This window comes from Aulonocara stuartgranti (genome assembly GCF_965226115.1).
Source record: "Aulonocara stuartgranti genome assembly, chromosome: 13".
In the NCBI taxonomy this organism is placed as follows: Eukaryota; Metazoa; Chordata; class Actinopteri; order Cichliformes; family Cichlidae; genus Aulonocara; species Aulonocara stuartgranti.
Window position 1 is genome coordinate 17,414,597 of NC_138949.1, and position 24,411 is coordinate 17,439,007.

Here is a 24,411-nt window from a genome sequence, read left to right on the forward strand (position 1 = left end):
TGTGTCATGTTTCAATCGTCTGTCTGTCAGTCTGTTAGCAGACAGACATACAACTTGGACCTTTTTTTTTTAATTAAAATTGTTGAAAAGGTGGAGCATGGGTAAAGGAAGAAGCTGCTCATTTCTGGTTCGGACAGATCGAGGGTGGATACTGGAAATTATTTTCATAATTCAGTTGCACCAGCAGCTTATGAACTGGCAGGTCTGGCAACTCCTTGGGCCTCTAGGCCATTGTGGAGAAACTTTGCCTTCCCCTTTAATCAACCAGTGGACAATTTGCAATTCAATTTTCAGTAGAAAAACTCAGGAGGGAGGTGCACACCAGCTGTTTCAGAATGTGAGAGTGTGTTACAGAGGTCTAATAAGCATTGCTCTGAGCATATCATTTAATGTGACTCAGTTGTTACTCAAATACTTGGACATGTGTGTGCATGGTGTTATTTATTATTTTTGAATACATGATTATGGCTTTTGTTTATAGTGTCCTCCTTGGTGGAAGCCTAACACTACTGATTTGGCTTAAGGTCATATAGTTAAATGAGTGACAGACAGGCATCTTTCTGCTTCTTTCTGAGTTTTTCCCTGTAAATCCACATTTTAGAGATGATGTTTACATAGAAATTAAAGCAGAAATGTTGCCAGACCTCCTTTTCAAGATGCATCTACTGCACATGAGACAAACACATGAGTTTTTTTTCTCATGTATTCACTTTTCACTCCCCTTTTTTATTTTTCTCCCCCTCTACTTTTATGAATGAGACACATACCAGTAATGAGGCTTTTCCACTCACTCTGCTCTCTTCTGTTCTTCACTCCTCCTCTCCATCCTTCTCCTTTCTCCTCTCCTCCCATTCTCAGAGGTGGGAAAAGTGATTAAAGTGGATATAAAGTTAATGGTTTCATCTCCAGTCCCTGTGCTTGGGTGAGCACAAGTTGTGGGTGTACTGGGCATATTACTGGAAATTCCTCTGTGTGTGTGTGTGTGTGTGTGTGTGTGTGTGTGTGTGTGTGTGTGTGTGTGTGTGTGTGTGTGTGTGTGCAGGGGTTGTTTGTCACTAAGGGAGATTTATTCACATTAGCCCTTTAGTTGAGTAAGGGCAGTGCAGTGAATTCTGAATAAGGTCAAATAGTTAAAGAAGTGAAACACAGACATCTTTCTGCCTGTCAGATATTATTTGTGAGAGATGAGTCAGTCTTAAAGTACATGGGAGGAAATCACTCCAGATGAATAATGGAAGAAAATTCTGTATGTATTGTGCTAAGAAGTGACATAAGCAGCACAATATCAACGGGCCATCTGGGATACTTCCAGGATGAACCAATTCTAATGTGACAAGCTTCCTTTTATTATTAATGCTAAGTTTTGAATTTTTTACATAACAATCTGTTAAGAGTGGGCGGCGCCAATGTGAAGAATATGTGAAAAATTATCACACAATAATATTGGTATGATTATATGTTCATATGATGTTACATATAAGCATTTCACACTTCTAATCAGTTTTTAGTTATTTGTTATTTCTCTTTAATTGTTTATCTCTTGCCCTGCCTCTCTTACTTGTCTACACTTTGGAAATTGTTGCAATTTTCCTCATCAAATTGTTTGTGAATCCTAACGTGCTTTTAGAATTGTTTTGCAAGACCAGACACCAGTAATTACCGGGCTGCTGTTTGTGTTAGGTTTTCCATTTGAAAGAAAAAAGTTGCAGATCATAATTTGCCCTCATTGCTTTCAGCTTTTTAAAATTGTGCTAAATTTCAGTTGACAAGGAAACAGCAGGTGTTCTTAGGCCGGAAAAATTAAGTGTAACCCAGTGTTAAAAACGGGATTAAAAGTATAAATATTCATACTCTCACGATGGGAATAAATATTGATAAAAACAAAGTTAATTATAATAAATACTGATAAAAAGCATGTAAACATAAGTTTAATTAATATGTACATATGTATATGTAATGTATAAATGGTGTGGGGGCAGGACTTAGTCCTGTAGAGTGTGTTTGTCAAGATCCACTGAGCGACCAATCATTGGTGGTCTGACCCTCCCCCAGTCTGTGCGCTGCTCAGACACCTGTGTGCCTTCATGTGCCAGTCAGATACGCCAGAGACACAGACGGTGAAAGATCAGTTTACCCGTGTGGCGAAGAAGCTAGCTGGATAGAGAAAGTCCTTTTTTCGGCAAGAATAATAAGAGTGATACTGTATTCCAGAGGCCGTGAGCCAACGTGAGCACTGTGAAGCCCCGTGTAGCATTTGTTGCTTTGCATGGTAAGTCCCAGGCAGTACACGTGCGCTAGCATAGCATGCTACTTGCCGCTAGCTCTGATGCTAACTTCCGTTAGCCATTTTGCAATGAAAGTGCCTTTTCTGAGGCTAAAGCAATTAGCACTGAGTCTGCTGCACTTTATACGAGATGTTCTTTAAAGGTTTATGTCACATTACTGTGGTATTGATGTATAATGTATGGTTTTGTGCGATGTTATGTTAGCACATGTTCCCTTTTCTCATGGTGCTAATTATAGTTCTGCACAATTAAGTATTAGCAATGTGAAATTAAGTGCCTTCACCTGCACTTTACTTAGCTGAAACTTGATAAGTCTCAAGCCAATGTGTATTTTTAATGCACTGCTGAGCTATTTTGTATTTTAAATGTGTTTCCTATGCACTTTTTCCCTTTGAAATGAGAATAATTTGTTGTACAACATAGAATATTTTGAAAGAAATTTAGAAGCACTACAAACAACCAGTAGTAATAATAAGTTACAGGCATGATAGCTTAAATGTTGAACTACTGTGTTCTGGCCTGGTCCCCAGGTCAGGTTTTTTCCCTTTGCTTATTTGGATTGGATTGGTTTTGAGGACCTGAGAAGAATCGAGGATCCCTTTTCCAGTACTGGATGGCGAGCCCAGCCCAAAGAGCCGGATGAACTGGTAGATTGTAACCCGACTGGTTACAAACACACTGAGTGACTAGTGAACATTGAAAGACTGAAATTGACTTTAAAAAAGACACAAAAGACAATATATCCTTAGGTCGACTATTTGTGGGGTTTATTTTATTTTATTTTGTTTTCAAGAAGAGCGCTCTACTTTTGTTAAATGTGCACAACTTTAATAATTGTTAATAAATGCAATTGTGTTTTCTACACCTGTGTACAAGTCCTCTGTTGTTATACACCCTTGGCTCCTACGAATCTAGAACCTGTCTGATCTGGTCCATATTTCCCTTCTGTCCTCGTACTGTGGTTAAAAGTAACTATACTGCCCGGACTACAGGCAAAGAAGGCAAGAAGTAGCACTAACAGGTCTAGTATTGCACCACCAGTGTTACATAAGTAAAAAAGTGGCGAGCCAGCCAGGAGCCTAGAGTGTTGTGTGACAACATTGGAATCCTCTTTGACCTTTGATCAAACGCTCACATACTGTGAAAATGGATTTTGTCGAGAAGTATGCCGTTAAAGTACCAAATGCCATTATTGTTAGCGGTGTTACAGATAGAGATAAAGACAAAGAGGTATTTGAGTTTCTGGAGCAACATGGTACTATTCGTAGAGTACTCGCTGTCGATGATGACTCTTCTGCATTCCACAAAAGTCAGATTGTAGAGTTCGAGTCCGGTGCAGCCGTTGAAATATTAGCACCTAAGCTGCCTTACCTCTTACAGTCTACTGACAATCCAGATGTCAGTTACCACATTCGAGCCTTAACTGACATCTATACTAAGACCGTAGGGGGCAGTGTTACTGAGGCTTACATTAGCAACCTGAAGGGTTTAGCCAAGTTAAGTGGGAAGGATTTCGAAGAAGTGTTGCGGGAGGCCCTATCCACAATAGGGAAGACCATCGAAGCTGCTGAGACAGCTGAGATAAACCCTGAAAATGATGCTGCTGATCAGACTTGCCCTGTGGTAGGATCCACACAACTTGGAGCCTCACCTTCAGTCTTAACTGAACTGCCTCACCCTCCTGAACCCATTCAGGGCGCATTCCAACGCCCCATGAGACCAAACTTGACACCTCAAATGTTGAGTCCAACTGACCTCAACCCACCAGAGGTTCAGAAAGTAGTCGAGCATGTTGTCAAGAGTGTTGAAAAGACATCACGTGCTCACTCTACATTAAGACTCAGAGCTTTCTCTGGCAAGATGCCCAGACCTTACAGCGAAGCGGACTATGAAACATGGCGTTCTCATGTTGACTTGTTGATGGAAGATGCTTCTTTGTCCGAGTTGGAAAAAACTCGTAAGATTCTTGAAAGTCTCCTTGCTCCCGCTTCTGATGTCATCCGTCCTCTTGGGCCAGAAGCCACTCCTGCAGACTATCTTAACCTTCTGGATTCAGCTTTTGGCACCGTCGAAGATGGTGAGGAACTGTTTGTACGCTTCATGAACACCCTCCAAGATCATGGTGAAAAGCCCTCTGCTTATCTACTTTGTTTGCAGGTGGCAGTCAATCACACCGTGCGCAGAGGTGGGCTTGAACCACATGAAGTAAATAAGCAGCTTCTTAAACAGTTTTACAGAGGCTGCTGGGATGATAACTTGCTAACAGAGTTGCAATTGGAGCTAAAGCATAAGGAGCCACCCACTTATGCAGAGCTATTGCTTCTCCTGCGTACTGCAGAAAACCGACAAGAAGTTAAAAACACGCGAATGAAGAAACACTTTAGCGCCACGAAACCAAAAGCAGTGTCTCATGAACAGACGGTCACTGAAACAAATGCAGATGTTCGTCAAGCACAGTCAGATAGTCTAGAAGAGCTGAAAAAACAAGTTGCCGATCTAAAAAGCCAATTAGCTGCCGTTGTGAAGCCAAAGAAACAAGCAACACTGAAGACGGTTCGAACAAGGAAACCTGAAAATAAAAAACCTGACCATGCCAAACCTGAAAACTCACCTCCACCCAGCCGCCCCAGTACTAGACCCAAGCCCTGGTATTGCTTCCGCTGTGGGGAAGATGGACATATAGTAGCCACTTGTGAGTCAGAGCCCAATCCTGCCCTTGTAGTTGCAAAACGAAGGGAATTAAGAGTGAGAAGGCAGATATGGGACAGGCAGAATGACCAGCTTTCTTTAAACTAAATTCTGCCTCCGTTGCGGGACAAATGGAGGCTGATGCTTTGTTAACCCGTCCCACCCAGGTTAAACAAAAAGCTTCACCTAAAAAGCGTGCCAGCCTAAAGTCACACACAAGATCAGATTCCTTCGACTTTCCTAAAGGTCTAATTGGTACAAAGAGTACTGCACAAGTGAAAGTTAATGGTCACACAGTGAGTTGTTTGCTAGATACTGGTTCCCAGGTGACTACAGTCCCCGAGTCCTACTATCGTCAGCATTTGTCCTCTCATGAGATTAAGCCATTGTTTGAACTTTTAGAAGTTGAGGGTGCCAACGGTCAGTCTGTGCCTTACTTAGGCTACATTGAACTGCATGTCACTTTCCCAAAGGACTTCCTTGGCATTGAAGCTGAAGTGCCGACACTTGCCTTAGTTGTCCCCGATGTGCGCACAGCTTCTCAGTCCTTAGTGCTAATTGGGACAAACACATTAGATGTACTTTATGAGCTGTACTCTAACACATGCCATGAACTGCAGCTGAACCTGCCATATGGCTATAGGGCAGTCCTAAAAGTTCTTGAGTCACGACACAAACAGTCCAAAGACAGTAGTCTTGGTTTAGTGACGATGCACAACAAAGAGCCACAGTTGATTCCAGCAGGCCAAACTGTTGTTCTAGATGGTGCTGTAGCTGTGTCAGCCGGTAACGGTGAAAAGTCTTTCTTGTTAGAGTATCCACGAATGTCAGCCTTACCTGGTGACATCCTTGTGAAACCTTGTCTCATAGACCTACCTGAACGAGCACCTTACCTTGTTCCAGTTATACTTACCAATGAATCCGAACATGATGTGACAATCCCTCTAAATTGTGTCATCGGAGAAGTCAGTGCATATCAAAGAGTTCTATCTCACGAACACTCAGTGAGAACTCCAAGATCCCGAACTGAGCAGAAGTCAAATGTAACATATAACTTTGACTCTTCCCCTATTAGCGCTGAATGGAAGGAGCGCATAACCAAAAAGCTAAGCCAAATGCCCGAAGTGTTTGCACAGAATGATCTTGACTTTGGAAAGACGGATCAAGTGAAACACACAATCAGATTGTCAGATGAAACACCGTTCAAGCATAGAGCGCGTCCCATACATCCGAACGACCTGGAAGCAGTCCGTAAGCACCTCAAAGAACTGCAAGAAGCTGGCGTGATCAGGGAATCTACCTCTCCTTTCTCTTCACCCATTGTAGTCGTGCGGAAGAAAAATGGTGAAGTCCGCCTCTATATCGACTACAGAAAGCTTAACGCACAGACTATAAAAGATGCTTACGCTCTCCCCAATTTGGAGGAAATGTTTTCCACCTTGATCGGGTCACAATGGTTCTCTGTCCTGGATTTAAAATCTGGGTACTACCAAATTGAGATGGAGGAGCTGGACAAACCAAAGACGGCGTTCGTATGTCCCATCGGCTTTTGGGAATTTAATAGAATGCCCCAAGGCATTACAAACGCCCCCAGCACATTCCAGCGGCTCATGGAGAAATGTATGGGCGACATGAACCTGCGCGAAGTGATCGTGTTTCTCGATGACATCATTGTATTCTCCAAGACACTTGAAGAACATAAGCTTACAATGACCAGCAGCCGTGGAAACTGCGTCATTATCACACTCTTAAGTGTGCTGATTTTTATGGGCTCAACCATGCATACATCCACACACTGCGCACAATGTGTTGTACATCCACAAAACAGCATGATTTTTATTATGCAAATTGCTCTTGTTTGTTGGTTAGCCTTTATTTTAGTATTTAAGGCAACATCACAAAACATGTTTATTTTAAAACCGAAAATAATGAGGAGATTGATTCATCTGCCAGACTTGTAATTCATTTATGGTTCAGTCAAACAAAAGTAAAAAATAGGACAGCAACCACTTAGTGACTATGATAAATCAGTGGTTGCCTAGTGATATTTTTTTTTTTTTTTTTGCTGTTGGATACCAACTGGATGTAATTGGAGCAACCAACTGGTTGCCCAGAGGCTGGGCGTACAACCCCATCAACATCTTGGTTGATCTCTTTAAATTGCAACTTGGGTGCAAGCTGTCTCCAAACAATCGCAGTCCGACTCAGACTCACTGCAGTCAGAGAGATTAGCGAATGCTGTGATTGGCAACATGGCAAATTGAGTCAGCCTGTGGCAATGAACACATCTGATATGTGTGTCTTTGCAATAGCGGTTATAGCAGTTATATCATGGTCCTGCAAAAACTGTTACTATTTGTGGAGGAATTTCTGTATTTGATGAGTTACATATCTAAGAGGTTCTGGCTTGACTCTAAATATAAGTATGTTAATATACATTTCTGTGTATGCAGACAGCAACAGATTTGCCATTTTGGCTGCTTTATTACAGTTCTGTCACCATTTTATTACAAAAAAAACTGCCTTTAACTGCCAACTTGACCACATTCAATCACAAATGGATAGCAGACTCCTTCAGTCCTATTTTATTGTCTCTTGACTAGGGATGGGTACCGGTGTCCGGTGCCATGATGGTACCGGTTCTGACATAAACGGTAGTAACCAGACCGAAAAGCAGCGCACATTTCGGTGCTTTATTTCGGTGCTTTTTTTTCCTGAGCTGTGATACACTTCTAGCCAATCATTTTACATTTCCCAGGATAGTAGGTGGGGCCAGGTACGTACGTTCAGTTAGAGCAGAGCTACAGATTAAAAATGTCCAAGGCGAAGCGGTCAAAAGTCTGGCTGTACTTCACAGCAAAATATGCAAACTCAGCAGCCTGCAACAAGTGCTTTAAGCTGATACTGTGATACTGTCAAAGGAGGTAACACCTCGAATCTCATGAAACACCTGGCGACGCATAGCGTTTTTTTAAAAAGCCAAGAAATGCGCCGTATTTGATAGCTTGCTGCGAGACCTCACACTGTGCACGTTGGGTGGGTTGCCAGTTATCGGACCCGGAGCAACATCCCCCAAAAACCCGAAGAATAGAGTCCTGGCCCCTAGCCCTGCCAGTGTAGCAGAAATGATGAGGATGATGATGGCAGCAGCCGTTCTTCTCTGCGTGAGTCGCTTAATGTTGTTCGAGTGTAATTTACGTTGAGTAGGCTAACCACGTTATTACATTAATGCATGTAAGGGGAACTAGCAAACATGATCATAGCTACATGCGGCTGTCCTCTTGTTTGATGGCAGATACTCCCTTCACCCTGGACAAAAAGGCTAAAATGACCAAAGAAAAAGTGGGAAACAGCTGAACATGAGAGGTGTTTGGACAAAGTTTGTGTTTTTTTTTTTTTTTTTTTTTTTTTTTTCCCATTGTTTAAGCACTGCTTCCAGCCAAGAGTGATACCATATATGCCCCATAGCTGCAGAAAAGGCTAACATTGTTATCTTTTTACAAAAAACAAAACAGCTGAACATGAGAGGTTTTTGGACAAAGTTTGTGTTCTCCATTCTTTAAGCACCGGTTCGAGCACCGTTTAAGCACCGGCACCGTTTCAAAAGTACCGATTTGGCACCGGTATCGGATAAAACCTAAACGATACCCATCCCTACTCTTGACACACCAAAGCTGTTTTGAGGACAACAACTGACTGCGAGTGGTTGCAGACCCGGTCCCCATCTGAGAAACAACCATCAAAAGGCAACAAGATTGCCAGTTTATTGCACGTAGTTGCAGTAACTTTGGTCTCCAACTGGTGTTTTTCCTTGTGCAACTGTAATTTCTCACAATTCATTTAAAGAAAAATGATAGGATCTTAAAATGTATGCATTTTATTTATGTAAAAAAAATATTTTATGATCAGATGTTAGTATCAATTATTGCACTATAGCTTGAAAAATTAGTAAGTAGATAAAATTATGAGCCATTTTCATCATTATAATGATTATCATATGATAATGATACACTAAACTGTGTAAATAACTTGATGTGGTCTTTTAAAAAAAGCTTATTCAGTTTTCGTCTCAGTGGTTGTTAATTTGTACTTTGTGGGCTTATTATACTAAAAATTTCAGAGCTCTGAGTAAAGGAGATCAAAGATTCCCGGTCTCCTACAAGTGAGAGAAAGTGCCCACACGCGCACTCGAGAGACACCGATCTTGTGATCAAAACGGGAACAAGTTGCCCGGCCTCAGATCATTTTGTATCTGATGCACACTCATTTCTATCAAGGATCCTAGAAAAAAAGGCTTAGGTGTAATCAGATTTGATCAGGGCAAACACACATCGCCACACTCATGGGCAGAAGCAATTTAATAAGCTCAGAAACGACCCTGTAGGTCAATTCTTCGAGGAAAATGAAATAACTTCAAACCTGGAAGGCACTCGCATCATCTGGTCTTGTACTGTATCTGCTTCAATAGGCAGAAAATCAAATAAAAGTTTTATAGATTAATGCGGCATCCATTTAAGGAGTAGAATGAGGTTCCAGCTGTCAGTCAATTGAGGTGCAGCAGACACAACACGCACACAGAAACACAAACCCACATTGGAGGTGAGACTGATGCCTGCTGATCTGTTGATTCAGAACTATAATGCCACAGCTGCTCTCTGTCATCATCTCCAAGCAGCTGGAAAGATGCTCTATCACTGTTCTCCTACCTCTTAGTCTGGCTTTGTATGAGTATAACGCTTATGGGAAATATTTTTAGCTTCCCTCACCTTTTGTCCTTGAATGAAGTGCCAAATCTCAAATAATGAGGTGGGCCTGGTTGTTGCATAAAATGTAATTGACATTCCTAATGAACTGTTTTGTGTTTGTCTTTTTTTCTTGAAGCTTAATGATACAGCGAAGGAGGATTTAAATCCAGTATGCGACAGATTATATCACCCTGTTCAAATATTTTAATATACCAGTCCCAGCCCCGGTACTAGTCTAAATTATATTGGTAACAATGTCAGTTATTTTCTCTTAACTGCTCCAAACCTAACTCAGTTCCATTGCAGAAGCCTTAGAAAAGAGTCAATGTTGGAGTTAACAACCTAAAAATAGAAATGATTTGTTAGGTTTTATAAGGCATTTGTTTCTAACTTTCCAACACTTCCAGCAGCTCCTTAAAAAATTACTGTCAAACTCTCATTTGAGCTAAGTTCTGCTTATTTTGCATCATGCAGCTTGACAGTGGATAATGAGGTGCACTATACACCAATTGTTTTTTGCTTCAGTTTGGGGATTTGGAGACAACTGATTATGTCTTGATGAACCACCACTGTTGGTAAAGTGGGTCAAAATGTATTTGGGCAGCTGCTAATATACTAGCTTTGTTACCCAAATATAGGCCATGTGTGGGAGGTAGAGAAGTAAATGGAGGTCTCTGGGTTTTAGGGGGAGTGTGTTTTGGGGAAAATATGGGGAGCTGTCAAAATGCTTCCAACCTTAGTACTGCTACTAGTCCTGCTGCTCTCCTCTTGAAGGAATGTTTTCTATGAAATCTCTATGGGAACTTTACATTAAGGATGAATCACGTTGACATGTGCAGCCACTATAAGCCTCGTTGCCGACTGCATGCATTGTACATTTGGGTTGTTTTGTATATTTGTGCATTTGAGTCAGTGACAGACACTCTGTTCCACCTGCGAGGGGAAACTATGCGTCTTCCTCTTATTCAGTTCTCCATCTTTCGTGTTTTAAGTGAGACAGTGACAGAGACAAACACACAGCAGAGCTTGTGACAGATTTTGAGTACAGTATGTGTGGTATGCCTTCAGCAGAGACAGAGAGGAAACAAAAAAACAGACAGGTGTGTATTCCACTTTCCCGAGTCTGTTTCTCCTGCTTCACGCTATAGCAGCAGAGATGAATTTGTCCCACTATGTTTCAGTAGCTTCTTAAACAAGCTTCTGCTCCCCCATTCACTTAGCTTTGAGTTTGATAGGCAGACTAAAGATAGAATGGAACAATGAGTACCGCACTACCGCTCTGCTCTAATAAGCAATGATTGGTACTTCGTTGCCTTTTTAATGGCTCAAACTTTAAAATGACGAGTTTATACGCTTTGCTCTTACTGCTCATTACTGATTATGCACAATGCCATTTTCTTTCCATAATGAAGAGAATTGCTTATCATTAGGCATCCTGTATTTATTACACCTTAGTTCATAGCTAATTTACCACAATAATTTGTGACATTTTCATGCAATTAAAAATGTTTTCTTTTAATGTCTTGTGTAGACTATAGAATCTGGTATCTTTGGGCAGCCAGTATGATCAGCTAAAAATCGCCATGCCTGATAAGACATGATTGGGCACAATTTCAAAGCTATCACTGGAAATTCAAAAAACACCTTTGTAATGAAAAGCAGTATCTCATGGCATTTTTAATGTGTGGGTGTGTGCAGAGAGGAGGAAAGTGATGAAAGGCTTCGGCAGCTGCTCTTACTACCCTGATGGTGCGTGCGATAAGAAGAAAGTATGACGTTTAGAAGAGAAAGACACATTGAGAGGACTTGATGAATACTGTAATGGTCGTTGTTCTCTTGTGGTTCCAAAATAAAATGATGCATCTTTAAGAATTTGATAAGCCTCTGAAATGCAGATAACAACAGTTATCTCCCATTTGTTAGTCAAAGCACAGTAGGAAATCCTCCTCCCCTCTGCTTCCCATCTCCTTCAGCATCCCTCTCCCCTCTGCTGAATTTGCAACCTGCATTGTGGCAGGAATGATAGGGAAGCTATGACAATAATCCCCTCGCCTCTGCTCTCATCCTCACCTCCTCTATCATCCTCCTCTCCCTCCAGCCTGCACGACTAAGAATGTTTTCTGTCACAAGGAGACAGCTGCTGTGTCGGAGTGTCAAAGTATAGGTTTCCACTCAACTCGCTCAAGTGGGAGCGCTTTTCCCATTGTATTATAGATGTTAGATATGCTCTGGTGCAGACAGAGATTTTGTGTTCACATAAATGCATAAAGACATAACCAAGCGTAGTTTTGCAGGTTATGTTTTCAGCCTCTGTTTCAACATCATCTTCTTTTGTTGACTTTGCTACCTATGTGTTTACCTGCAACATCCTGAAAACACACACAGACATCACTGAAGCCATCTGATTTAGAATGCATGCACATTCGTCATAGACTGACGTGCAAATTGTGTGAGATGAATGAAGCCTTAACATGGGTGAAAATTTCTATCAGACTGCCAAACTGAACTTCAGATGAACTTTGTGCATTGCACTTTCTCCATCTCCCTCCGTACCTGTTTTTCTTTCTTTCTTTTTTCTTTTTTCCGGGACACGTCGTTCGTTATACGCAATCGAGCCACTTCTTGTTATCGACTTCTTTTATGTGTGAGTCATACTTGAATTGTTCGACAAATGGGGGGATTTTTCTTGCCAGATTTTGTTTTCTGTCTTTTTTCCTGTGTCTTTCTGACCTTGTTGAAGTTCGGCCTTTTGAGTGTCGCTCTTTGAAAAAGTTATAGACAGATGGGAAATACAACTGTGTAATGGCACTGGCTAATGGCCCAATATGAAAGAACGATTTCAAACACCCGCCCACATGAACACATACACACAGACATGTAGACATTCTTGTGTAGATCTTACAAAACTGTGACATTTCTCTGCTGTACACCTCGCTCTCTCCTCACCTCCTCTCCTCTTCTCTTCGCTCATCTTCTTCTCCTCTGTTCCTATTCAGCTGTGTCCTGATGGGGCAGCCTGTTTGTCTTATCGCCCTTTGCCAGCTGTGGTTTGGATTGGGGATCTAGGGGTCTCTTCTTCCCTCTAGCTTTCCCAGCACTAAAAGACAGGGGGACAGTGATTTGGCATGCTTCACATACCCTCATAAACAATTAAACCACGCTTTCAGGCGCACAATGACACACAAAAACTGTCAGATAGTAAGCAAACACACACATCCATGGAGCTCATCCAGATTTCATGGCTACAAGTTGTGTGGACATTATGGGGAAAAAATACTAATGAGGAAATATTGTCCACCTGATTTCAGCTGGTCTTTCCCCGTTAAATTGTCATTAGATGTTCTCTTTGCTATATTTTGCAATGCCACCTGCCTGTGGCTGTTAATGATTACAGCCAGCCTCTATTCCCCCATTCTCCTCACTAACTTAAACATCTTAATGAACCACCTGTACTGTGTGTGTGTGTGTGTGTGTGTGTGTGTGTGTGTGTGAGGTACCATAGCTGCTGGAGGGTTGCCCCCTGTATGAGCCAATTATCTTTACTTACTTCTTTCCTAACAACTTCTTTGAAATCAACACAGAGGAGGTGGAACAGAGATAACTCTGGCAGCAACAAGTAGCACATATGCCAGAGTGTTTGTGCAAGAGATCAGAAGCTCGAGCCAATCACTGAGATGATTTTGGCAAAGAAGAAAAAAATCATTGTGCCAACTTGCCCTCCATTCAGGACTTCAGCCGTCACGCCCTGGACACAACCTGTTCCAGCTCCTCCCATCTGGTAGGCACTACAGAGCTCTGTACACCAAAAAAAACCCAGACATCTGTACAGTGTCTTTCCATCACTTATTTATTCCATAATTTACTCCAACAGTTTTGCTCTCTGTACCATTGTACCAGTGCACATATAAACACGCTGTACATGTTGCTTTTGTCTGTTTTTAGAGTAAGTAGAGAACAAAGACAAAAGCACAGTCTGGATCCTTTTATGTTTTTGGCTGTAGCTCAGGGGTAGAGCAGGTCATCTACTAATCGAAAGGTTGGCGGTTTTGATAGTTAGCTGTCTGTAGCTTATCCAGCAGCAATAAAAAAAAGAAAAGAAAATGATAAACCATAGCAGATTTCCTGCTAAGCCTGCCATAATTGACATGATTAGACAGTCTCTTTCCCTGTCTATGTTGCAACTGTTGCTCAGCCGTAGTTGCATTAATGAGTAGCTGAGAGCTTATCACATTGTAACACCTTAAAGGAACTTAATCAGAGACAGATGAGTATAAATGTAAGTCAGTCACTCAGTCAAAACCAGCATAATATCTATATTGATATTGCCTCATGTGACTGTATTTAAAGGAGGGGAGCTCATAACGATGCTGCAGATCAGCATGATACTTTTCAGGGTTAACAAACAGTTTTTAAATATAAAGCTTTGATAAAACCAAAGTAAAGTATCTATCCATCACAGAATGCATCTGGGGGGAAAAGATAAGCATCTAGCAATCTACAAACTGAGATATTTTAGGCTTATTTTTTGCCACTAGGGGGCAGCCCATGAAACTCTTAAATAAGATGAAATGGTAAATGTCACTCTTTTAGTTTTATTTTAATTTTCTTTCACTTCTTTTCTAAAAGTATCTTGTCCAAATAGCCTTTGGCTCATGGACGACTGGAGTTCCAGCCCTACGATTAGTGATAACCCGCTGCACCATTTGAACCATGCTGCCCCCGAGTGACCAGATATTGCCTAAAGCAACTTTACCACTCTGTTGGATTGTGTTCAGTAGGATGTAACAGATTGATTAGAAAAAGCAACTTTTCACCGACGCAGGTTAGTAATTGGACTGTCTTTCAAGATTTTCCTCAGACACGCTTCCCCAGCCCTCCCTAATTAAACCCACACAATCCTCTGACAGTTTCTTATCACTTCCGCTGTACTCTGGCCTTTTCTAATAAAAGTGAAGTCTTAACAGGTAGTGGTGGCAGTGTAGGGGACAAAAATGCCTTTATTTATGCTGCTCTTCACGTCGCTTTCTAATTATCTGAATACCAGGGGCAGCGGTTCCTATCCACAGGAGTCTCTGTTTAATAAACATAATTCATTCCCTTTGTTTCTTTCTACTACTACATGTGGCCACTGTGTTTGCCCTGTTTTTGTCAAACTGTGGCCCAGCTTGTTGTTGTCATTTTAAAACCTACTGGGATGTGTATTAGTATTTATTTTTTCGTTGTATTCTTGGACATCAAGTACCTGTCTTTCGTTTTACTGGAATTTTTATTTGACATGAATACTTTTCTCAGTAATTGCTTTTTGTATTCAGAGAGACATTTCATCCACACATAGTCCAATGGCTGGCCAAAATCCAGCAGTATTTAATACTTTGACTTGCTGACACGTCACACAATCTAATTCCATCTCTTGGACTTTTTCATTGCTCCACAACAAATATTAGTCATAGGATGCTATCAGACATACTGTGTGTATTTGTGGTCTCTCCATGCTGACGGTATTGCCAGGATTTTAATGTCTCTGAGGTCTTTCTAAGATAAAGGTCATTCCAACAATTAACCTTGTGTGATGAGTGAGGGAGCAATGCAAACAACAGCAATGCAGTCCCTCAGTAACAGGTACACTTAGAGTTGCTCAACAAACAGAGGATCACATCCAATCAAGAGTGGAAATCCCCCCCCCCCCCCTCTCTACTCATAGGCCTATTCTGGTCCTACAGCGGGGATCTCATTCCAGTTACTGTAGATGTGTGTGGAAAAACTGCAAAGGGAGGCGTCCAGGAGGCTGTGAAAGAGCAGGAACTCTACTCAGAGATCCATTCAGATATCTGAGGTCGTCACCCTATCTCTAAAGCTGAGCACCGCCATCCTATAGAGCAGCGGTCCCCAACCTTTTATGCACCGCGGACCGGTTTATGTCTGACAATATTTTCACCGACCTTTAAGGTGTCGCAAATAAATACAAAAAAATAAAACCAGTACCGCTAAAAAGAAAATTTATTCATAACACATGGGGAAAGACCCAGGGAAACCAAGTTGATGATAAAAATGATTAAAAAAATTAAGATAAAAACTGATAAAAACCCTGAAAACCATAAATCGAGCCTCAACTGTCACGGGCCGAGAGATGATGGTTGAATTATGGATCAGTTGATATACTAAATACAAACCTTTGTTGTGCCTCAACACACCATTCAACTCAACAGTGCAGCATAATGCCCACATTACTGCAGTGGAAGCACCAGTAAGTCTCCCTCAACCCAAAGGGAGCCATCCATCATTTCGCAATGGAGAATGATGGGCTGTAAACCTGCAGCCAGACCCCAGTCCAATCAGATGCATCTGAACAACCCATATCTCTACTTTGCAACACATGAGTTGCTGGACACCACAGGACACCTCCAATAATCATGCTCCAATAGAGCTGTTTTTATGGCACATAAAGGAACGACACAATATCAGGCTGATGGTTTTAGGTTGGATTCTTATGCTAGTATCATTGGCTTGAATTTTAACTGTCCAATAGGTTGTAGAGTCAGTAGCTAGATGATCATATTCTTAACATGCATCCGAATAGCTGATTCAATCCATGCGAAAGCCAGCAGAACAGAACAGATGTGCCTCCTTCAAGCTCTCTAAAGGACAGTGCAGTCACAGCCACAGCAGTTCACTTTGTTATTGAACACCTGCTGGGCTGTTACAGCGATCTGGCATGCAGTTCTCTGGGGTATGTAGGAGCTGAAATCTGTCAGGGGTTATTTATTTATTTAAGGAGAAAATCTGATGTGAAAATGAAGACACTTGGAGGAAATTATACTGAAACTAAAAAAAAGAAGAATCTATCTATAGATTTAGCTGTTTCTTTTTTTGCCACAACAATAAAAGTGACCATATTTGGATGAGAAGGTGAAGTGCTTAGTTATCAGGAAATACTACCAACTTTGGTTAGCAACTACACTGTCTGGGTGCATTACTCAGTCTCATTTATCTGCTAATTAATGCTGGATGGATAGATGGATGGATGGACGTCTTTAGTGGGCTGTATTATAAAGCAGGCCATATTAATATTATAACTATTTGTCAGATAATTTCATTTAAGAGCCTCAATAGCACAGGCACAGTGTAAAGGTCCAGTTCAATGACTTAAATAGAGGGGGTAGAACCAAACAGACACCAGCTGTTTACAGATGCCTCTCAACTATCAAACAAAGCAGCCAAACCACTAACTTAAGCCTTAGCAAAATCCGGCGATATGGGGTTGATTAAATCAACCCTGTATAGCTGTTATAAATGGGGAAATATCCCACAGAGACAAAGCCATTTTTCTACCAGGCTATAAATAGACTTTTTATTGCTGTTAAGTTGGGCATTTTAACATTGAAGAGATTGAAACAAAATACATCTTTATTCTGGATCTCTATCTTTGCCCGTGCTTTCGTCTCAATGATCTGTTCCCATGTGTCTCTCCTTGCGTTCTGTGTTTCCCCAGTCTGTTACGTGTGCGTGTTTCTATGTTCTGTCGTCAAGCTTGTGTTGTTATGTCTACGTTCCAGTGTGTTTCCTGTTTTATTTTGAAAGTCTTGTATAGCCAGGGTGTTGTTAAAGCTGAGTGTCTGCCAACCCCAGCCAAGCAGCTAGAGTCTGATCTTCAATGCACAGCAAAAGCAGTGATGAGCAGTTGCTTCCATTTCTATCTGTATATATTTTTCGTAGACTCAATTTGGTGATCTCTTAGAAATCTCTTTGGGCAGGTTTTCATCATTGCTTTGTGTTGCTGGCTTTGTGCTCATAATTAAACTGTAAAAGCAAGATTGTATGTGTGTGTTTATTAGGATAGGTATGTGTCAGCATGTTGGACTGTAGCCTGTAGTTTATATTAAGTGGTAATTATGTGACAGTGTCTTTCAGGCCATGTTGTGAATAATGCAAAATTAAATTAATGAGTAGTGTAGCAAATTACTCTCTCTGGGGAGTAATTTAGTAATGTACTTTTAAGAAAAGTGATGAGTCATGTGTAATACATTCCCTTTTTTGCAACACTCCTAACACTGGTTATATAAAAACTTTCATTTTCTTTTCTATTGTCTCTTGTACAATATTTATGTGAAACTGGAGAATGGATCCAGTGGAAATAAATATTTGATGGAACTTGAATGGTTATTTAAAAAAAAAAATGTAGTTGAAGACGTTTTAGTATTTGTAGGTCACATCAGTGTTGTGACTTACTGTTCACGAGCATGATGTATAACTCTTGTTTTATTTAACTTGCCCTATTATTTAATTTTATTTTGTTTGACAACACAATATATTGTAGATTTCTGAATGTGCTGTCTCAGCGTAATTTCATTGTTGCTCCGATTTAAGAGCTTACAAATCTTCCTGTATAAATAACTTAAGATTCAAACACAGAATTTATACAAACCAAACAAACCTTTATTTCCGCAAGCAAAAATCCAGTAGGCAGTAAAGTCCAGAAATCAGAATAGAGACACACAAGGGAAGACCAGTTGGAGCAAACATGATGGCAAAAAAAATGAGGGAATACAAAGGCTATAAAAACACACACAAGGTAATCGGAGCGATAGTAAACACCAGGGACATACAGTGGGGCAAAAAAGTATTTAGTCAGCCACCGATTGTGCAAGTTCCCCCACCTAAAATGATGACAGAGGTCAGTAATTTGCACCAGAGGTACACTTCAACTGTGAGAGACAGAATGTGAAAAAAAAATCCATGAATCCACATGGTAGGATTTGTAAAGAATTTATTCGTAAATCAGGGTGGAAAATAAGTATTTGGTCAATAACAAAAATACAACTAAATACTTTGTAACATAACCTTTGTTGGCAATAACAGAGGTCAAACGTTTACTATAGGTCTTTACCAGGTTTGCACACACAGTAGCTGGTATTTTGGCCCATTCCTCCATGCAGATCTTCTCGAGAGCAGTGATGTTTTGGGGCTGTCGCCGAGCAACACGGACTTTCAACTCCCGCCACAGATTTTCTATGGGGTTGAGGTCTGGAGACTGGCTAGGCCACTCCAGGACTTTCAAATGCTTCTTACGGAGCCACTCCTTTGTTGCCCGGGCGGTGTGTTTTGGATCATTGTCATGTTGGAAGACCCAGCCTCGTTTCATCTTCAAAGTTCTCACTGATGGAAGGAGGTTTTGGCTCAAAATCTCACGATACATGGCCCCATTCATTCTGTCCTTAACACGGATCAGTCGTCCTGTCCCCTTGGCAGAAAAACAGCCCCATAGCATGATGTTTCCACCCCCATGCTTCACAGTAGGTATGGTGTTCTTGGGATGCAACTCAGTATTCTTCTTCCTCCAAACACGACGAGTTGAGTTTATACCAAAAAGTTCTACTTTGGTTTCATCTGACCACATGACATTCTCCCAATCCTCTGCTGTATCATCCATGTGCTCTCTGGCAAACTTCAGACGGGCCTGGACATGCACTGGCTTCAGCAGCGGAACACGTCTGGCACTGCGGGATTTGATTCCCTGCCGTTGTAGTGTGTTACTGATGGTGACCTTTGTTACTTTGGTCCCAGCTCTCTGCAGGTCATTCACCAGGTCCCCCCGTGTGGTTCTGGGATCTTTGCTCACCGTTCTCATGATCATTTTGACCCCACGGGATGAGATCTTGCGTGGAGCCCCAGATCGAGGGAGATTATCAGTGGTCTTGTATGTCTTCCATTTTCTGATGATTGCTCCCACAGTTGATTTTTTCACACCAAGCTGCTTGCCTATTGTAGATTCACTCTTCCCAGTCTGGTGCAGGTCTACAATACTTTTCCTGGTGTCCTTCGAAAGCTCTTTGGCCTTGGCCATGGCGGAGTTTGGAGTCTGACTGTTTGAGGCTGTGGACAGGTGTCTTTTATAAAGATGAGTTCAAACAGGTGCCATTCATACAGGTAACGAGTGGGGGACAGAAAAGCTTCTTACAGAAGACGTTACAGGTCTGTGAGAGCCAGAGATTTTCCTTGTTTGAGGTGACCAAATACTTATTTTCCACCCTAATTTACGAATAAATTCTTTACAAATCCTACCATGTGAATTCATGGATTTTTTTTTTTCACATTCTGTCTCTCACAGTTGAAGTGTACCTCTGGTGCAAATTACTGACCTCTGTCATCATTTTAAGTGGGGGAACTTGCACAATCGGTGGCTGACTAAATACTTTTTTGCCCCACTGTAACTGGAACTAACTGGAGAAAACAAAACGGGGGAAGCAAAACTAATTGCAAGAGACTTACAAAAATAAAACTGAAAGAAACTATAACACAGCGAGAACATCAACATGACAAGAGGGGAGGCAAGAACAAGCTGAATTGAAATATGAATAACCATAAACAGAAACCAGCTAGTACGCAAGAACAGAAGACTCTTGCAGCAAGCCGATAGTCCTACTCTGGCTGAGGACCTAAACCTCTTTTATGCCCGCTTTGATAGGGAGAACACAGACCCTGTCCTGTCCCCTCTCCCCTCAACCGACCCTGCTCCGGTCCTGAGCACTCATGAGCTGAGGCGTGTGTTCCGGAGCATTAACACCAGGAAGGCGGCCGGGCCGGATGGAGTGCTGGGCCGGGTGCTAAAAGACTGTGCTGCGGACCTGGCGGACGTCTTCACCTCTATATATAACACCTCGCTGTCCTGTTCACTGGTACCATCCTGTTTCAAAGCAGCAACCATCGTTCCCATCCCAAAACAGTCAAATGTCACATGTCTGAACGATTTCAGACCTGTGGCACTCACCCCCATTCCCGCCAAATGCCTGGAGAGACTGGTCATTAAACACATCAGAGCTGCTTTTCCACCATCTCTGGACCCGCACCAGTTTGCATACAGGGAGAACCGGTCAACTGAGGATGCGATCGCCATAGTGCTGCACACATTATTGAAGCACTTGGAACACAGGAACACCTATGCACGGCTCCTCTTTGTAGACTACAGCTCGGCTTTTAATACCATCCGGCCATATAAACTCCGTCCCAAACTCCACCAACTGGGACTCAACTCCTCTCTGTGCAACTGGATTGTGGACTTCCTCACTAACCGCAGACAGAGTGTCAGAGTGGGTAAGAACACCTCTTCCACCCTTGTGGTCAACACCGGTGCCCCTCAGGGGTGTGTTCTGAGCCCTCTGCTATACACTCTCTTCACCCATGACTGTATTTCCTCCTGCGCGTCCAATCTCATTGTTAAGTTTGCCGATGACACCACAGTGCTCGGACTTATATCCAACAACGATGAGACAAACTACAGGACAGAGGTGCAACAACTAGAGTCATGGTGCCACGACAATAACTTGGTCTTAAACACCAAAAAGACCAAGGAGATCATTGTAGATTTCCAGAGGAAGGGTCATAACAACCATCTGCCTCTCTTCATTGGCAGTGAGGCGGTGGAGAGGGTGAGCAGTTTTAAATTCTTGGGGGTAACTGTGACCGAGGACCTGTCCTGGGGCAACCATATCACCTCAGTTGTACGGAAGGCCCAACAGCGCCTCTACTACCTGAGGAGACTACGGAGCGCACACATTCCCAGACCTCTGATGTTGAACTTCTATAACTGTGCCATCAGCAGCGTCCTGACGCATGGATTTCTAGTGTGGTTCCCCAGCTGCACCAAGGCCGACCAGCAAGCACTCCAGCGGGTGGTGAAAGAAGCTGGCAGAATTATTGGAACAATTCTGCCAGAGATTAGTAATATCTTCCCCACTCGCTGTCTGAGGAGGGTGCACAGTATCCTGCGGGACCAACATCACCCTGCGCGCCACCTTTTCCACCTGCTGCCCTCAGGGAGAAGGTACAGGTCTATACAGGCCAGAACATCCAGACTGGCCAACAGCCTGTATCCACAGGCTGTGAGGCTCCTGAATTCTGCCCCCCTCCCCTCTCTGCCCCCCTCTCACGGACAATAACCATATCCAACTTCTTAATAGCACTGAACTGGTTTGCATTGGTGCATTATATCTTTATTCTCTCTTCTCTCTCTCTCCCCCCCCCCCCCCCCCCCCCGCCTCTTTCTTAAAAAGAACTAAATCAAAGCAATAACTCTAAACAAGGCAAACATGACACAGAAAACAAACAGTATCAGTAAATCTCTTTATAAAACTGGTACAGGTAAGATTATATGTTGAAGATTTAAATTATAATTTAAATTAGACATAGTAAAAATCCCAGCATTTTATTACTAATTCATTAACATCCCCCCACCACCCCTAAAACTGAACAAAGCATGCATGGTTTTACAAACATTTCAAAGGCTTTCAGCTTTACAAAAAGTGCTGTTGGTATTTTGCTTGTAGTTTTATTATTAAATAGACAGTTTTTCAGTTTGTTTTTTTCTTGTTCAGTGATGTGCATTCAATTTAGGCTCAGTGTCTGAAGTAGAAATGTGAAGGACAGCGGACAGGTGTTTATCACTTTTGGGTTATTTTAGCATTATAATGTGATTTTTTTTTTTTTTTTTTTTAGGTTATGTAATATAAAAAACGACATTTTACCCATAAATATACATAGATTGATGGTCATAAAGTAATACCCCACCATGCACCCTCGCCAAATATTAATATAGTGGCTTGGAAGGCCATCCCCTTCCAACTAATTGCTTTTACATATGTGGCTAGAGACCGGCCACATGTTTAGTACACCAAGGCAGAGGAGAAGAGAACTCACAGGCAAATTATAATTAATGTCTGCACCTTCAGACTCAAGATATGAAGCAAAAACATGAAGGAATGAGACAAAGTGACTGTCATCTGGATAAAACATCATCCTCACTTCCTCCTCATTTCAAGCCTCATATCCTGAATTGAAGTCAGGGCTCTAACGCATGAAAATGTACCTAAACATGTCTATTTTTTCCTGATATAGTCACAATTAGAGATGGCACGATACCACTTTTTTATGTCCGATACCGATATCATAAATTTGGATATCGGCCGATACCGATGTGAATCCGATATAGTGTGTTTTTAATCAATAAAACTGTTTATTAAATATCTTGCTGCATTTTGTATAAGTTTATACTCAAGTTTAAAAAAACTAAACAAAACGCTAAAGCTATTCTGTTATACCTGTATGCAAAAAATACACTGCACCCAAAATATTTCATAGTTCAGCAATACAGATCAATCTAATAAACTTAAACCTACTCCATCCTCCCTATTCTGGTATTTTATAGAGTAGGCAACCTAACTAATAGGGTTGCAAACTCCCGGCAAAAAAAATAAATAGGGAACCACCCACCCTCCACCTCATGATGCTTAATTGACATAATCAACTTTAATTTGATGCAGTGTGAAAAAAAAAATGCACAGAAATCTATTATTTTTCAAGAATAATTAAATAGATTCAACATCTTTCTTCAACAGAACTGCTGACTGCACAGATGGTACCTTCCCAAAGGAAAAAGTACTATAGCTTACTAGGGTATATTAGACTTAATAGTTACTATATACAGTAATGGACTTCTATACATTTTACATTATTAAAACTTTGGGTGTAAGATTCAGATAATTATTTATTGAAAGCTAGACATTTTAAACGAGAATAAGAAAGAAAAGTATGTCTTTGTGCCCCCTTTTCCCTGTTAATGCCCTATCGGCCCCCCTGGCTAAACTTTGCTAGGTCCGCCCCTGCACAGTTACCAGCTGTCAGCTACGTAGAAAAAGATCCTGGTGTAGAAAGTAACATTAAATAAATTCTAACAACAGCTTATCAAGCTTAAACGTGCTGATGTTGTTCAGCAGCTGGTTTCCTCTTTCTGGCGCGAAGTGGGTCAAAAACAAACAAGAGAGACGGACTCGCGACAGAAAAGCCGATCAGCTGATCATTGATCAGTTTCCTGATTGAAGTAGCAGCAAGAGAGGGAGGGAGAGAGAGGCAGTCGCTCCATATATCGGTTGTTAAGCTTAACGCTGGAATGCTTTACAAACATTCAGAGATGAACTTACACACTTGCTTTACTTCTCTCTGGTATAACTTTCTCGGAGATGAAATGCCGGTTTGGTAGTGAGGCTCCAAATACTCTTTTTTTTTTTTTTTTTTTCTAAATGACATCAGAAACAGCAGTATGCGACATTACGTGATGGCAGAGCTTCAGTTCATCCTTTGTCATTTTTTTTTTTTTTTTTTTTAAATAAATAGGACAGGGGGAATGAATGAGAGAAAGAGGGGGAGAGAAAGAAAGAAAACCAAAGGGGAGAAGAGACGGTGAGAAGGGGGGGGAAGAGAGAGAAAAAAAAAAAAGAACTCCTGGGTCACCTGTATGGAGGAAAAAAAAAAAAACAAACAACAAAAAAAACAAACAGAGGAGACAGCAAACAACAAAGAGCAACATAATAATAGAGAAAACAAAGCACCATCACAATAAACTAGCTAGTCATAGATATCAATATTTACTAAATAATAAACGATATTGTGCAGCACGCAAGATAGACAGCGCACAGTGTGCTTTGAGGCAGCAGCCAAGAAAGCTTTAGTCCGCGTCTGTGAATACCCATGTGTGCATACCTATGTGGATCAGCATGCTTGCATTCCAAAGGTTTCTCCATGTAATGATCTGCTAGGGAGTGTGGGGGGGGCCACAGCCCCGTCCTCCAGGGTGTGAAGCGGGTATGGAGGAGATCAAAACTCCAGACATCCAGAGGCCCCCAGAACACAAGAGACCATGGAAG

At 41.6% G+C, this 24,411-nt stretch overlaps 2 protein-coding genes across 4 annotated transcripts in view; both read left to right on the plus strand.

The window, feature by feature from the left end:
* LOC309720546 (A-type potassium channel modulatory protein KCNIP2-like) overlaps positions 1-24,411 on the plus strand; it is a 119,799-nt gene that overhangs the window by 12,473 nt on the left and 82,915 nt on the right. The gene's annotated exons all lie outside the window — the stretch shown is intronic.
* On the plus strand, positions 1,872-7,788 carry LOC309720544 (zinc finger CCHC domain-containing protein 12-like). Of its 2 annotated transcripts, none has more exons than XM_082557559.1 (2): positions 1,872-2,269; positions 2,816-7,788. In XM_082557559.1, exon 2 carries the CDS (start codon positions 5,105-5,107, stop codon positions 6,932-6,934), a length of 1,830 nt encoding a protein of 609 aa, XP_082413685.1. In that variant the 5' UTR covers positions 1,872-2,269; positions 2,816-5,104; the 3' UTR covers positions 6,935-7,788. The 2 variants fall into 2 exon arrangements, with proteins under 2 accessions (XP_082413685.1, XP_082413686.1); XM_082557560.1 differs by having other exon boundaries at positions 2,816-5,109.